Source organism: Podarcis bocagei, assembly GCF_964188305.1.
Source record: "Podarcis bocagei genome assembly, chromosome: 17".
In the NCBI taxonomy this organism is placed as follows: domain Eukaryota; kingdom Metazoa; phylum Chordata; class Lepidosauria; order Squamata; family Lacertidae; genus Podarcis; species Podarcis bocagei.
The window spans coordinates 21509553-21526517 of NC_138143.1; the positions used below are offsets into that span (position 1 = coordinate 21509553).

Here is a 16965-nt window from a genome sequence, read left to right on the forward strand (position 1 = left end):
TATCGTTATAAAGATCTATCAGATAGCTAGATAATACTAATACACAAATGACTTAACAAACAAAATATCAAATGTCACAATGCGAATGAAGTATAGCTGGGGGGAAAATACTGCCAAATATCAGAAAAATGTTGCATGAGTTTGGCTTTACTAATGACTGCCTGAAAAGGTTACACAACAATGTATATAAAGTTCTGTATTTGTTGGGTACAAAGTAGGCACTCATATTCTATTACTACAATTTATAAGCTACTCAGTGATATATCCTGCAGTAAAAGAATAATGAATGAATAGCTATTGTTTTTTGTTTTTTAATTTATTTACAAATTTTCCCAAGACGGTTTTATCTGATGGTAATTTTCCTTCAAAGCCAAGTGCTTTTTCAGTTTTGTTTCTTTTAGTATGTCTCTTTCTACAAGAAACAAATTAAAATGTATTTGTTTTCACTTGTTCTTACATATTTACATTCTGTTACATTCCCTGTTACATTCTGGGGCCTCAGAAGTACACATGGAACATCCTTTGCTAGCAAGGGTTCTCCATTCTCTTCTGTAGAAAAGACAGATCTCTGCATACAGAGGGTTTCACGTGCATCTTCTCAGGGGAGTTTTTCTACAAAGTGAAATATTAATACCTTGTTCGATACCTTGGTTTCATATATAATGTTATGCATTAGATAAATATAAAGGAACAACTCTCTTGGGTTATTGTTTTGCACACTGGAGACCTGTGTTGTGAAGTATGCAGGTGTTTTCTGACGGGGTGCAACACAATACTGCTAATGAGATCTTGACTAAAGCTAGAGAAGGAACCAAACAAAACTGGCCTCCTGAGATCGTATTGCTTCATAGTTGCAACCTAAAAATCATGTACTATGTCTTCAGTGATTATGGCATTTAATTTTATTATAATAGTAAGAGACTGCAGATGTAATATTCACCTTGGCTTTTCTGTGGCAGCTAAATGAAATCAATGGACTGACTATACATTATTTGATATAACATACAAGAAACAAACAAACAAACAAACAAACTCTCTCTTTTCTTGTTGCACTAAAATGTCCAAAGCCAAGAAACATGACACCAAAACAAAGAATAACCTTGATTTCCTTCATTGTGGTAATATCCATCTTTTGTCCATTATTATACAGTGGTACCTCTGGTTATGAACGCTTCGGGTTACAAACTCTGCTAACCCAGAAGTAGCTGCTCCTGGTTGCGAACTTTGCCCCAGGACGCGACTGGAAATTGCATACCGGAGGCGTGCGCACAGTGAGAGGCCCCATTAGTGAAAGCGCACCTCAGGATAAGAATGGTTTCGGCTTAAGAACAGACCTCCGGAATGAATTAAGTTTGTAACCAGAGGTACCACTGTATTGGAATTAGTAATGGATGTGTTTGGATTCTGCCATTATAATACAACAGTTAGGATCTTTGGTCAGGGTAAAGTATGTTGTAATAATAGGGATGGGTGGGTTTGTTTTTTTTAAATGTCCTATTTATCTGGTCTGCATCTCATCAGTGAGAAGTGACTTTGTTAAAGGCTGCATATGGTGTTAGTTTTTTTAATATAGTGTGCATTTTTAGTAATGACTGTATTCTTCTGGAAACCCTAGTCCATAATTCACAGAGAAAGGATCTTGAAAGTCATGCTTTATGCTGCAATCCTATATACATTTACATGGGAGAAAGTCCCATTGAGTTAAACAGGAATCACTTCTCAGTAGAGAGGCATTGGATTGCATTGTTAGAGGCTGAGTCTATTAATATCATTGTTAATAGTATGGTTTTAAATTATATCAAGTATTTTTTATCAAAATATTCAGAAAGTGACTTACAAATGCAGCAAAACAGTAAAATAAGGTACATAATACTGAACAATAGAAGGACAATAAAAGTAGGCAAGAGTCCAGCAGTCATGTTAAAAAGCAGAGAACAATGATTAATCAAGTACTACAAGAATACTGAAATAAATAAAGGTGCACTTTTGTGATCCGAAGTTGATGAAGTAAGGATACATGCTTTTTCGTCCTAGGGGCCTCTTAACGTTGACGGTGAAATATTATCAGCAGTATAGAGTAGAATTTCAAGCATACAACATAATTTTAAACGATAACCTGCAGAGGGTCATCTACTTATCAAGCAGATTAAGTGGCCACCTGTGTTGTGCAATCAACATTTTGATTTGATTTATTGTATTTGTGCCACTTTTCATTCAAATGAGTCTCATAGCAGCTTACAAACAATAAACACAATAACATAATAAAGCATAATAGAACATCACAAATACAACATAAATCATATGAGATAATTAACAAATCCTCAATAAAACAATTATGATCTAGAAAACACTTAGCCGAAAAGCAACTAAAAATAATTACAACAAAAGTCGAATTACATATTACAATACAGCTTTCATAATCTATAAAATACTAACATTAACAAGATAGCAACTTTAAAAAAAGCTAAACACAGTTAAGTTCAGACACACGCTCTACACCCCCCCCGTGACTCTTCATTTCATTAAAACATACATAAAATACACATAGTGTATTTTATTAAAACATACATTTCATTAAAACATACATAAAAGACACATAGTGTATTTTATGTGGTGTAGTGGTTAAGAGCGGTAGTCTCGTAAACTGGGGAACCGGGTTCGCGTCTCCGCTTCTCCATATGCAGCTGCTGGGTGACCTTGGGCCAGTCACACTTCTTTGAAGTCTCTCAGCCCCACTCACCTCACAGAGTGTTTGTTGTGGGGGAGGAAGGGAAAGGAGAATGTTAGCCGCTTTGAGACTCCTTAAAGGGAGTGAAAGGTGGGATATCAAATCCAAACATAGTTCTTGTTGTTAAACCAGGGCAGCCAGATGCTGCAGTGGCTGGTATCCTCAGGAAGTGGGCCATGGTGGAGATGAAGGGCCTGTTGGGCTTACCGCCAATGGTAAGGTTGACTCCGGGTAGCCTGCCCAGGTGCCATTGATGAGGAGCTTGCACACATCCCTCTCAATAATCAGGAGATCCATCCCCACTCAACCCTGTCCTTCTGGAGTGGCGAGTCGTAGCTGCACTCTGTGTAGATGTTGACCAGGAGTGTCATGGTCCGGTTTACGGGTGGTCAAAGTCCTGGCAGAGGACGTTGCGACTGGGGGCAAGACAGCAGGATGGGAGGAGGAACGGGAGTCTGGAAGCCAGGAGCCAGGAAGCCGAGGGTCAGAGTGCCAGGAGCCAAGGGTCCAAGGGTCAGGAAACAAGGAGTCAAGGGTCCGAGGATCAGGAAGCAAGGACTCAAGAAGCCAAACGTAGCAAGGCAGGAAGCGTGTTGCTGTGGCAAAGAGCCAAAGGGAAATGCTGACCTTCCATATCCCTTCCTGGCTCTTGCCATCAGGTGCTGTGAGTTACTAATCGGCCTCACCTGTGCGGCCACACCTTGCCTCTTGAGAACAAACTTAGGAAAGCCTCAGTTCTGCAAAACCCTACAGGTCACAGGGCCTGACTCCTGCACGCACTCCTGACAAGGAGGTCCAGCAGTGCCTCCATGCTCAGGATGCTCTCGTTGCATGATGGTTCATCTGCCAGCTGCATCTCCAGCTTCTTCAGCTGATCTTGGCCTATATGGTAGCAGAAGATGAGGTTGCCGGTAGAGGGAGGGAATGGGGCAGCTAGCTGAATCCACCAAGCGGTAGGGAGATGCCATGATAAAGATGCTTAGAGAGCCTTAGCAGGATCCTGGTGGCTTATAGCTGTTGACTTGAAGCTGCACCTCATTCTTTGCGTCCAGGCTGCTACCCATGGAAGGCATGAATCACAGGGCATCAGCTGGGAGAATGGAAGATGAGAGGTAGGGGTGGGCTGAGGAGCTGGAGAGTGTGGAAGTGGGGATGCTTCTATCTCCATGTCTTCAGGCTTGCTCAACTGCTGCTCTCTGGGCTTCTGGTGCTGTTTTTGTTGAAGCCAGCTGCTTGGTGACCTTGGACTACCTATCTCTGTGTTGTTTTTCCATTCAGAACCAGTTTTTTTTTTACTATATAATGTATGACTCATAATGCTGAAATTCTTTGGAATGGAAACTGACTCAATATGTTTTCATAGGTAGTAGTGTACAGTGGTATGTTGTTAAATATAAATTCTCAGAAATTTATTCATGTTGGTTCCACGAGAAGATACTGTGAGAATTAAAATAGTTTGAGCTTTGTGGCCTTAAAAAAATCATCATTGACCTTGAGTTAAAGAAAAGCATGCAAATGTTCTTAGAATATTCACACCGTGTAGCCCAAATCACAAGTGCATGCTTAATAGTCATGAAAATGAGAATTGCTATGCACATATTTGATTTTTATGCATATATCTTAAATGCACGGTTTCTCTACCTCCCTAAGCAATATTTAGTTCCTTTTCAAGTGTGCATACATTTTCTGAAAATTTGTGGAATAAATACTTGTGCAGAGCATCTTACTGAAGTCCTTACATGGCTAAAGCTTCTGTCATATGTTTTTACCTGATGTACATAAATGAAGAGACATGTACTAATTTCAGGATTTTACTTGCCTACATTTTCACAATTTCTTTTAACGGGCAACATCTTTTGCTGAAATTAATTTTGTCATGTATTTTAGAATTGTGCAGTTTAATGTAAAGACAATCCAGTCTGAAAGCACTTTAAAAAGACCTTCAGTGTATTAATGTCTATCTAGAAAATAAATCAATGATGGATTTAGGGTGGTGCGAGCAGTCCCCCCCCCCAGGGTGCTGAGCCAAGGGGGTGCATCATCATACCTTTATTTGTAGAGATAATGTACAGGTAAAAATATGGGTAAACTGTACCTAAAGGAATTATTGTGAAAATAAATACTTGGGCAGGGGCACCATATTTTGCCTTTGCTCAGGGCACCATATTACCAAAGTCCACCCCTGAAGAAATTCAGGCTTTTTGTCAACAAAAGAAAACTTGTGACCATATGCCAGCATCCCTCAAGGCACTGTTCAAGTGTGTTCAAACTTAGTTCCGTGGTGTAGACTACTTTGGTCTAGGTCCAGAGCCCCAGAATATGGAAAACCTTATCTAAATTTTGTAGACCAGTGATCTTCAGCATGTCAAGAGTCAGGACTCACTTGGCACAGGGCACAAACTTCCAAGACTGTAGGCCTGTGCACGTGGAGGGTTGGGCTAGCAGGGGGAAAAACGCTGTTAAAGTATACAATTTGTCCACATGCTTACAAGTATCCTTCTATCAAGCAGTGTATCTGTCCATGAACCTAGGCCAACAAACACAATCCTTACACAATCCAGACTACAGTTGTGTCGCAAGAAGAAATTAAAGTTCCACTAGTTGAGAGCCGTTGTAATTTGCAAAGTTAAGTCACATGTATAAAACACACCGTTGATTTCTTTAAAATATTCCTGAGCAAGTTACAATTAAAATACAAATCCCTGTGCTCACTACAACCATGTATGAAAGCAAGGCAGATAAATTAAACCAGACAAAAAGCAAAAGGCAACATATTATTAAAGAATTAAGCCATAAATTGTTCTGCTAAATCACTTGTTTTGGTGAAGGGAAGCACTGGGGCCAACAGCTTCTAGTCCAAATGACAATTAGCTGATACATGGAAGATAATTCAAAACTCATGTAAAACACAATACAGTTCACTTGAATTGTGATTGTGTGTGGGTCTGGCCCTGTCCACTACTAGAAAGTAGTCCCTGGCATCTTTTCACTTAAGTAATGCAGTTCTTTACCTAAAAATATTCTCACACCTCCTTTACCTCGTCTCTGAATTCCTGCCCTTTAATTTGTCCTAGGATCTCTTTCCAATCCTCTGGCTGTCAGAAAAGCTATTCTTGTCCCAAGAGCCCCATGTGGGGTTTTTAATTCCTTGCAAACTGACAACTTTTCCTTCCTTTACAGAAATTGATCTGCAAGTGTTCCAAGTTCTTTTGTCCCCAGAGTACTTGGAACACTTGTGAATGTTTTGTGCCATTATGGCATCTTAGCCAATTAGTTTCATATTCACTGCCACAAACAAAATGCAATATAGAATGCCTGACAGTTCTTTTATAAAACAGTTAGCATAAAGGTAAAGGGACCCCTGATCATTAGGTCCAGTCGTGACTGACTCTGGGATTGCGGAGCTCATCTCGCTTTATTGGCCGAGGAAGGTACAGCTTCCGGGTCATGTGGCCAGCATGACTAAGCCGCTTTTGGCGAACCAGAGCAGCGCACAGAAATGCTGTTTACCTTCCTGCCGGAGTGGTACCTATTTATCTACTTGCAACTTTGACATGCTTTTGAACTGCTAGGTTGGCAGGAGCAGGGACTGAGCAACGGGAGCTCACCCCATCGCGGGGATTTGAACCGCTGACCTTCTGATTGGCAAGTCCTAGGCTCTGTGGTTTAACCCACAGCGCCACCCGCAACCCTTCAGAGTTAGCATAGGTTGGCCTTTATTCATAATTTGGAGTTAACACAAATATTAGCCTGTGGCTATTATGCCACTGTTATTTTCACCTTCTTTTTCTATCATGCATAAGATAATATTTAACACAATGTAACACATTTTTCAGAAATTAAAATCCAGGATCAAATATTCTCTCTGTTAAAACATTGGGCACTATGGCTGCACGCCAGGGGTATCTAATCTGTGCCCCTCCATATCTTGTTGGAGTCCCAACTCCCATCAATCCCATGGTCAGTAGTCAGAGATCCCGGAAATTATAGTCCAGCAATATTTGGAAAAGGTTATCTGCCCTTATTATGGACCAAATAATGCACATTTATCAAAGCTTTTGACTCCCCCTTGAGATATAGCAAGAAGCTTTGACACTGATACTATAGAGCAGGGGGCTGCTGTTCAAAGAAAACAAATAGAAATTTCCACTGGTAAGCAGCATTCTGACAACTAATATCTGCCATTAGGCCACCAAATCTACTGGCTTTACATGAATGTTGAGTTTTCCAGATAATACTGCTGGCTTTCCTTATATAGAATTTCATTAAATGCAACTCTTTGTTTTCATCCTTTTAAACCTTCTTTTAAGTTACACTGGCTCCTGTTAATATGCTGTTGCTCTAAATTTCTAGGTGATTCCCCCCAAGGAGTGGAAGCCAAGAAAATGCTATGATGACATTGATTCTCTGATTATACCAGCTCCAATTCAACAGATGGTTACCGGGCAATCAGGGCTCTTCACTCAGTACAACATTCAGAAAAAGCCAATGACTGTGAAGGATTTTCGGCAACTTGCCAACAGTGACAAGTAGGTATAGTCATTCGGCGCCACCACAAGGTGGAGATTATGTGGCTGCACGCTTAAGTTACAGTTTTATTTTAGAGTAATTAAGTCATGTATACTGTAGGTAATCTATAGATTGCAGTTTATGGTTTCTAAATAAAAGCTATAGTTTAAGAATGCATGCAAATGCACACTTATGCTCATGTGTGCATTTCCCCCCAATAGAATTCAATAAAATTCCTTAATACATGGCTTCTAAGGGCTAATAAAAACACATTCCTCTAATTTTTACCCTTCCACTTTTTCTGCAAACCCTCCACACAGGCTGTTCTGCAGACAGTTTCTATTCTCAAGGTCACACAGCTTTTGGAGATAGGGAAAGTTTCACTTTAGAAACTATATTGATATACCTTTTATATTATTGGTTCTTTGGTAGGAGGCTGCCTAAAACTATTAGAAAATAAGCTGATAGCAGTATTTTGATTTCAATTTAGAAGCAGTGAATGTTGTCAGCCTGCTTGCACAATTGGACATCCTCTCCTCCTACTTGCAGTGCCTGGTGTTTCCCCAAAATCTAGCCTGGATGGTTGGGGAAATCTTTTGGAGCAGGTGGAGGGATGCAGCGGGTTGCAGAAGGAAAGGAAAAACCTACTGCATTTGCTGGAGGACTGTTGAGTTGCCAGACAAAAGACCTTTCGGCAAAGCAAAGCTAGCAACTCTAGTTAAGTCAAGTGAAATATGAATTATCTTAATGTTACTTTTAAGAGTGTTGCAAGAATTACTTTTATTCCAAAAATTCCAATATTTGGTTATGGTTCATATATAGTATCTCATATCTAACTCTTGTATTTGGTTTTCTACATTTGTGATATGCAAAATAAGCCCACTAAAAACAGTCAGAGAAGAACTATGGCATTAAACGAGACTGCATAGATTATAGGAAATGGCATATGCATTTGAGATAGGCTTGGAAAAATGAATTTGCTCAAAATGCCTATGGTACAACACAATGTAAATGGAATGAGACAAATAGATGAATGCTTACGAACCATTTCTATGCTATTTTTTTGCACTCTGGTTTTTATTTATGTACTTTAGCTAGAGGTGCTTCAAAATTATCTATCTGCGTTGGCATAGTGCGGTTGAGGGATAGGAAAAGGAAAACACCAAGTCACCTAGCACAATTCGTTGGCTTGGAGAGTTCAGCCAGTTGTTGATATTAGTTGGTAATAGCGCCAGATTCTTGGGACTTTCAGTACAATAGATAAACTTTGCAGGAAGACTCCCCTCCCCATAAATAATATCTAAAGTTCCTTGTTCACTTCAGGTGTGATAACATGTCACCCCGATAATAATAATCACACAAGTTTTACAAGACACACAACAAATTTATAACTGCTGACCTTTTGTAACTAATTCCTTTCTTCTCCTGCCTTTACAGATATTGTACCCCAAGACATTTAGACTATGAAGACTTGGAGCGCAAATACTGGAAAAATCTAACTTTTGTGGCACCGATCTATGGAGCTGATATTAACGGAAGCATATATAATGAAGTAGGCTCTCTGTTCAGTCATCTTTAAAATTTAGCTGAAGTTGCATCGTTAAAAAAAGACCCATAGTTTGACTATTATCTGATTTCCATTTATTTCAGTGCATGTGCACATTGTATGATGAGTTTGCAGTTTCCCCATTCTTATGAATGTTTGGTGAAGGTGGGCGTGACATGCAAAGGCTGCAGTCTACACACCACCTGAGAGTATGGCCCACTGAACACAATATTTTTATGTTGTGAAACTGCCCTGAGATCTTGAGATGACGGGCAGCATGCAAATTTAATAAGTAAAAATAAATTAGAGCTTTTTTCTATGTATGAGTACATAGAATTGTCCCAATAGTAGTTTAGAGTTGTACCTTGGTTCTCAAACCTAATCCATTCTGGAAATCGGTTCCAAAACCAAGGTGTGATTTCCCATAGAAAGTAATGCAAACAGATTAACCCGTTCCAGACTTTTAAGAACAACCCCTAAAACAGCAATTTAACATGAATTTTACTATCTAACGAGACCATTGATCCATAAAATGAAAGCAATAAACAATGTACTGCAGTCACACAACCAATCGATCAGTAGCTGAACTGGGTTCCACACAGTCAAAAAAACAAAAAATAAATAGCAAGAGCAGACAGACCTCAGTGTAACACTCAAAACGTAAGTGTAGCATTCAAATCGGAAGCGTAACACTCAAAACAGCACATTTGGCTTCTGAAAAAAGTTCACAGATCAGAACACTTACTTCTGGGTTTTGCAGTGTTTGGGTTACAAGTTGTTTGAGTACCAAGCTCTCTTCCTCTTCTGGTGGCTTAGAAAGAAGACACGTGTGATACAACTCACAGCCAGAGGGAAGGGAAATGGCAGTATTTGAACTCTTGTCCTGTGCCCTGCATTTGGGCATTTTAATGCAAGAAGGCCAATAATGCAATTGGGCCAGCTATCCCAAATGGTGGAGAAAAGCTTTTAATAGAGGTATATTGATTTGGCAACCACTGATACTATAAAGTTGTAAAGCCTTTGGGAATTTAGTGGAGTACAATTATCTTTATGTCTCCTCTCCTGCATATCTGAAGGAGCTACATAATTTATTTCCTGTTTCCACTCTTAATAAGCATCAATATAACATGTTTCAAAGGAAGCATGAGACACCCCCAAGAATAATACAGTGGTACCTCTGGTTGTAAACGGGATCCGTTCCGGAGGCCCATTCGCAAGCTGAAAAGAACGCAACCCGCGTCCGCGCCTGCGCGGGTCACAATTTGCCGCTTCTGCGCATGCACGTGACATTATTTTGCACGTCTGTGCATGCGCAAGCAGCAAAACCTGGAAGTAACCCATTCTGGTACTTCCGAGTCGCCGTGGTACGCAACCTGAAAACGCTCAACTTGAAGCAAATGTAACATGAGGTATGACTGTACATAATGAAAACTTAGGCAGGGAAAATGGTGACAGAAAGCAAAGAAGTTGAAGGAAACGTTTGGAAGGGTATAAAAATAAAACACAGAAGTGGTGCTGGGTTAAATGGAGGTTAGGTACATTTCTAACATGCAAAGGAATGCAAAGGGAAAAGTTGTTAGAGAAGTCTTGATATTTATGCATCTTTAGGAGGGAACAATTGATATACAGTACGTATATTTTCTTCAGCCACCAGGTGGCGGCCTTGCACAAGAAAACATTTTCATGTGTGTTGTGCTGTTAGTGAAATCTCTCAATTTAGAATCTAAATCTCTCATATTTATTCAAATTAGGGATTTTCATGTATTCAATAAGGATGGATAAAATACAATCTGTCTAGAAATGAGGCAATGGAAGGAGCAAAAGTGCTTGGTGTAATTATTTCCTCATGAGAAGCCATATGTGATAAATGAAACATTTGAATTGTGTTATCAAAAGTAAAAGCAATGCAGAAGACCTAATGGAAGCAATGTAGTTTCAACATTATATTATGGCTTTTATTCCATAATGCTTCCTTTAAAAAAAATCCAACCAGAATATTCCAAAATTCCAACCAGTCATTCCATTGTGATGCTGCATATTATGCATGATAAAAATGTCTGAATTCTTTAAACTTGAGTGGCATTAAAATCAGTGCAAAATCTGTAGAAAACAACCCCTCTGTTAATAAAGTCAGTGAGTCAAGGAGCTATTTGGAATCATCCAGAGGATTTTTTTACATTTTGCTTTGGAGAGCCGAGCCCTGTGCCATATATAATACAGGATTCTGCTTTTTAAAATGGTTTCCCAGGTGTCATAGGAAACTGCTGTTGGAGTAACACAACTTCAAAGCCCACTTGGATTTATGGAAGCTTGCACCAGTTGTTAGCCACTAGTGTCCAGGAAACATATACCATTTCCTAGTTTGAACGTTTGTATAGAAAAGATCTGTCTTTTCTAGTACTCAGTTTCAACAGTGTGCTGTAACCAAGGCGTCACATGTTTCTAAACCGCACGTTGTACATGAACATCCATGTCTACATGTGCAACCTTGGAGGCTTGATATTTTGGGATCTTTTATCCAGAGTCGTTGCACACCCATTGCACTGCATCATCAGTCACTTTAATTCATTGGAGGAATTAGGAAGAACCACTGAGTCCCAATTTTGGCTCCAAAGAGGAAAAAAAAAGTTTGGTTAATTTCAGCACTAAAATGGCATTTAAGAGTAAAATAGCTTTGTGGCTTGAATGACTGAAAAGTAAAATGGTTGGTTAGAGCATGATTGTACCTAGGCTACCCAAACTCATGTTTGGGTAAATAGTTCACACTTGTTAATATCATAGAAACAAAGGTAGGTGAAAGCAGAGGGTCTAATTGTTGCTGTATAAAGAGCAGGGACTGGCACTAGCGATCCGGAAGGCAGAACTGCAGGGCTAGATGCTCCAGGGGAATGCTTGAATGAAATTAGATATATTTGAGCCATGCAAGGGCAGAAGGATAATGAGATTTAATAAATGGAGGAGTTAGGGAGAAGTGGAGATATTGAAATGCCAGTAATAGCCTGTTCTAACCAGAGGAGAAGGTTGGGCACAGGATTCCTAACTTTCACCGTGACCTGAGGGTGTGCAGTTGTCATTAGACCAAAGTTCCCAGCTCAACGGGGAATGGATTTTGGGTTGCTGCTCCTCGCTGCAGGGAAAAAACTATGATTGTCGTGGGTTGTTGAAGCAAGCAAATTTGATTCCTTAGAGCCCTCTCAATATAGGTCCAAAAATTGATTATTTCATTTAAGGGAACTCAAGGTTCCTAACTCACCTGAATAAAATAACAAAGATTGAAAGGAGGCTAAGAAACAGCGTAGAGGAAGCAAGGCTTAGGGTCTAGATGGGCTGCAGCAGTCTACTCATATGGATGTACAAGACTGAACAAATGTTAGCAGGCCTTTGAGGAGAATCAGAGACTGAACTGTGGAACAGCCTGTTGGAGAGAGATTGAACAGCATGGTCTCAAGGTGGGTGGGGAGGTGGACTTTGCTTCAGGGGACAGGCATCTGAGACAAATAACTGAGGCCGGGGGGGGGGGGGGGAGAAGCTTCAGAACAGGTAGCATGCTAACTAACAGGTTGCAATATTCCCAAGTTTCCTGCAGCAGTTTTACGTGGACAGTCTTGGGGCAACCGTGAATCTCATGTGCCAATCAAGTTAAGGGATTCTAAGTTCATACTGTTTTGGACTTGAGTTTCAGAGGTGCCTCATATGAGAAATGAGGGTGGAGGGAGTGCAAGTAGGAAGGCAATTTTTGTTTGCCCAGGTAAATCAAACTGAATTGAGGCCCGTGCTTTCATTTAAAGTTTCATTTAGAATACATGTGTAGTTTTGCACTTCTCAGTCCCATGAAGTAAGATGTCTCAGTGGCATGTATCCAATTAAGTTATTCTCTGAATAGACCCAGTGAAATTAATGGATCATAGTTCCATTCATTTCATTGTGGCCACTCTGAGTATGACTGGCACTGGGTACAACCCAATGACTGCAAGCAGTCTATGCTAAGTCTTGCTTCCTCTGTACTGCTTACAAAGAGCATGTAATTGTTGCAAGTTACCTGCAGAGCAAAGCTAAAAGTGTGCCTGCTGAATTATTATTGTTATTAAGCTCCTCAACAACCACCAAGGTAGTTCACAGGGCATGATGAAGATTGTCCGTCCCAGTAATTGCCTTCGGTGTCTGGTAGTCAGAGGTATACGACCCCTAAATTTAGTGATATTTTGATATCAGAGTTAATATATTTATAGAAAATAGGTTTATCAATAGTTATCTAGTATTTTACGGGGGTGGGTGAGGAATGGGGAAAAGTGTAGTAGTAAAATCTTAAACAGAGGATTAAAGATAGGGTATAAACTCATGCTTTTATTTCTAGAAAGCTGCAAAATCAAAGCAAACCTTTCTTTCATGATTTACTGTGGTAATAACTGCACTTCTTGAAAGCACTGATAGCATTGTATTTCATGGATATAACTGTCTGTTTTGTTTACTGATGAAGTCTTCTTCTGTACACTTGGAAATATCCTAAGGTAGTAGCTGTCATTTAGAACAAATTGTGGAGTTCTACAAAGAAAGCTGAACTATGGAGTTCTTAATAACAGACATATTTTTCTTAGGTTTTGTCTAGTCTAGTGCAACATATTTGTGTGTGTTTTCTGCTACAAAAAAGGTAGAAAGTTTAAGGAGCTATTGCATTTGCACCTTATTTCATAATTGGCCACTACAGTACAGTACTTAACTCCTATTCCTGTTATGTTTTTTGTTTAAAAGTATACCTAGTTCAAGAGATACAATACTGAAATGACAGTCCTACTAATGTTGAAATAGTAACTGCTGCTAAGAGACTGATTTTGTTTTTAACATGTATCTGAAGCCATCCTTTGTCCTATATACAAATAGTCATCCTCAAGTCCTGTGGGACAGCTCTCTTTTGTCTTGAATTTTGCCCTCTCAGTGAAAAGCTGATGGTGCAAGTTTGCTTTTGTTCATATCTTCCCCCCCTTTTTTATCTCTTTTGACATTGATCAGTTGTGTCCCCATATATTCCTTTCAGAATGTTAACGAATGGAATATCGCTCATCTTAATACTATACTGGATGTCGTAGAAGAAGACTGCGGAATCTCAATTGAGGGAGTCAACACCCCATATCTGTATTTTGGCATGTGGAAGACAACATTTGCATGGCATACTGAAGATATGGATCTCTACAGCATTAATTACCTCCACTTTGGGGAACCGAAATCATGGCAAGTTAACTCTTTAGGAAAATCAATTTTCCAAAATGTTTATTGGTTTCTGAAGGTTAAAGGAGAAAAGCAGGCATTTGTTTCAGGGCACTGTATGTGAATAACAGAAGGATCCAGCCCAGTCGGAAATGTGTAAAACATCTGGAGTTTGAGATTTGCGAGGAAAGAAGAATACATTAAAGTAGAGCTGGGCAAGTTGTGGCCCTTCAGATGTTGTTGGACTCCACCTCCCATCAGTCCTAGCCAGCATGGTCAGTAGTCAGGGATGATGGGAATTTCAGACTACAGTGGTACCTCAGGTTACATACGCTTCAGGTTACATACGCTTCAGGTTACAGACTCCGCTAACCCAGAAATAGTGCTTCAGGTTAAGAACTTTGCTTCAGGATGAGAACAGAAATCATGCTCCGGCGGCACGGCAGCAGCAGTGGGCCCCATTAGCTAAAGTGGTGCTTCAGGTTAAGAACAGTTTCAGGTTAAGTACGGACCTCTGGAACGAATTAAGTACTTAACCCAAGGTACCACTGTATTTCCTGGATATCTGATGGGAGGGCGTTCCACAGGGCAGGCGCCACTACCGAGAAGGCCCTCTGCCTGGTTCCCTGTAACCTTACATCTTGCAGTGAGGGAACCGCCAGAAGGCCCTCAGCGCTGTAAGCAGTAGCTTACAGATAAAGCTGCATGGTGATAATGTGGTGCTGGTCCAGTCTTAACATTAATGCAAATAATAGTAATTTTATTATTTATACCCCGCCCATCTGGCTGGGTTGCCCCTATGTCTGTGCAGTGTGCGAGGAATACTTGCTCTGGTCTCTAGCCATAAATCTATGTTAACTATAGATTATACAACATATACTGATGAACTGAGTGAACCAAAAGGTGGTGACTTTTAATGGAAAGGACCGAAACAGAGAACAATATATGTCACATCTGTTACGATCAGTTTAACGTATCTAAAAGGAGACAATTTGTATGTGTTGCAGTTATGTGCACATAATTAATCACATATTGCAGTTGGGTAGAAATGCAGATACCCGTTTACAGGACTGCATCGTTGGTGTTTGTAGTTCATTGCAAAGTACTTAATCTGAGGTACCACTGTAGTAATGTCTGCAGAGCTATAGTAACATAGTGAGCTGCCTTATACTATTAGGTCATCTGGCAGCGCCTCTCAGGGTTTCAGGTGGGAGTCTCTCTTAACTCTACCTGGAGATATTGAGGATTGAACCTGGGACCTTCTGCACGCAAAGCAGATGCTCTACCACTGAACTGCAGCTCTTCCCCAGTGGCTTCCAATCCTTCCCTTAAACGTCAGAAAAACTTCTTTTTAAAGGCAGAATCCAATAGATCAGTGATATGCAAATTAAGAGGCCTGAATGCAGGCTATAAGTCTTACAGATATTTTTTAATTTTTTTTAAAAGCTGCTCCCCCTGCTGTCATTGGCTGGTTCCTGTGATATCACAGAATGCTTAGCTCCTGCCAAGGCATTAAGTTGTTGGTAACAAAGGTCTAGGGACACAATGGGCAATCAGATGGTAGAAGGGGATACAGATAAATTAGGAAGCTGCAGTATCACAACAGTAATCAGCTGTGAGGCTGTGTGTGCCAGAGAGCCCATATAAATGAACGCATGAGAACTAAAATGACGTTGCAAGTACGCAACATGGTTACACATGTTTGGCCATGTTTCTCCAGTGAAACTCAGAGAGCTGCAGATGATATTCCACTGTCTTACTCCATGCAGCCCCACTAAAATTAGTAAACATGGCTAAGTTAGGTCCATTAATTTCAGTGGGTCTGCATAAAACTTACTTCAATAGCACCCTGTACGTTTTTATTTAAGTATATATCTAGTATCGCTAAAGGCACCACAGTAAGCTTTCTGGGAAGTAAGTTACAGTCAAAAGCTTGGGATTTATTTCCAAGGTCAAATATTTGAATCTGGGAATAAAAATAGTTTCTGCATTCTGTGTAAAGGAAGCTGAATATTGTAATGCAGTGGTATTGATATTAATGGCATCGTGCTTTAGATTCCTTTTTGAAATTGTATCAGTGCCAAAGTTGTGTGACCTTGCTCTACCAATACTTCCCTTTCAGTTGCATTTAGATGAGAATGAAGCACCAAGCACTAAACAAATATGTAGCACTTCTTCCTTGCAGAACTACTAGTGTGTTGACCAGTTTCTATTTCAAGGCTAATTGCTTTCATTTAAATGGGCAAAAAAGCTATTATTTTCCTGACAGTAATGATGTACAGCATTCTAGGTTCACATCATTGGTGTAAAATATGTTTGGGGTTTTCATTTTTAATTGTATGCATTGATTTGAAATGATTGATTTTTATAAACTGAATTGTATTGTAACTCCAGTAAAGAAAAGACCCTTTTCAGATAATGCAGCTGAACATTTTAAAAGTAGGTAGCTCAAATTTAAACATCAAGTTTATTCAACGGTAGTCAAAATATGATACAATAAATACAATATTCATATAATTTAATGTGGAAACGATATGTTTTATTATCATGTTGCTAAAACGGATTTCAGATTTATTTTATTCCTGTGCATTAAACTAATATCTAAGAATAAAAATGAAGTTTAAATGTTACGTTGGAAACGTGGGAAACACTATGCTGTGGATTTATCCCTGCAGTTGTACTATAACATTTGAAAAGTGCCTAAATGGTATAGGATTACAATCCTGAGTATTTGGTAAAGAAATACTATGCTTGAATAGTCCTAGAGGTCACTTAGTGATCTGAGGGGTTGTTTATTTCCCATAGTTTTGCAGCAATAAAAATTGGAGGCTAAACATACCCGGAGGACTCCTATAAATACACATCAGACATTCTAAGGCACCTTTTCCTACCAGAGATCTTGGAAACCCATTTTGAAAAGCTGGAGTAGCCTTAAACCACATGAAAACAGGAAGTAGCCTCCTTTTATTTATACCCCCTT

At 39.7% G+C, this 16965-nt stretch overlaps 1 protein-coding gene across 5 annotated transcripts in view; it reads left to right on the forward strand.

Annotated features, from left to right (window-relative positions):
- KDM4C (lysine demethylase 4C) overlaps nt 1–16965 on the forward strand; it is a gene marked incomplete at its 5' end in the record, with an annotated part of 199862 nt that overhangs the window by 10233 nt on the left and 172664 nt on the right. For all 5 annotated transcript variants that reach the window (XM_081176226.1, XM_081176222.1, XM_081176225.1 and 2 more), the window contains 3 exons: nt 7082–7257; nt 8675–8789; nt 13816–14009. In XM_081176226.1, coding sequence (XP_081032352.1) covers nt 7082–7257; nt 8675–8789; nt 13816–14009 — 485 coding nt within the window. The remainder of the gene's footprint in view (nt 1–7081; nt 7258–8674; nt 8790–13815; nt 14010–16965) is intronic.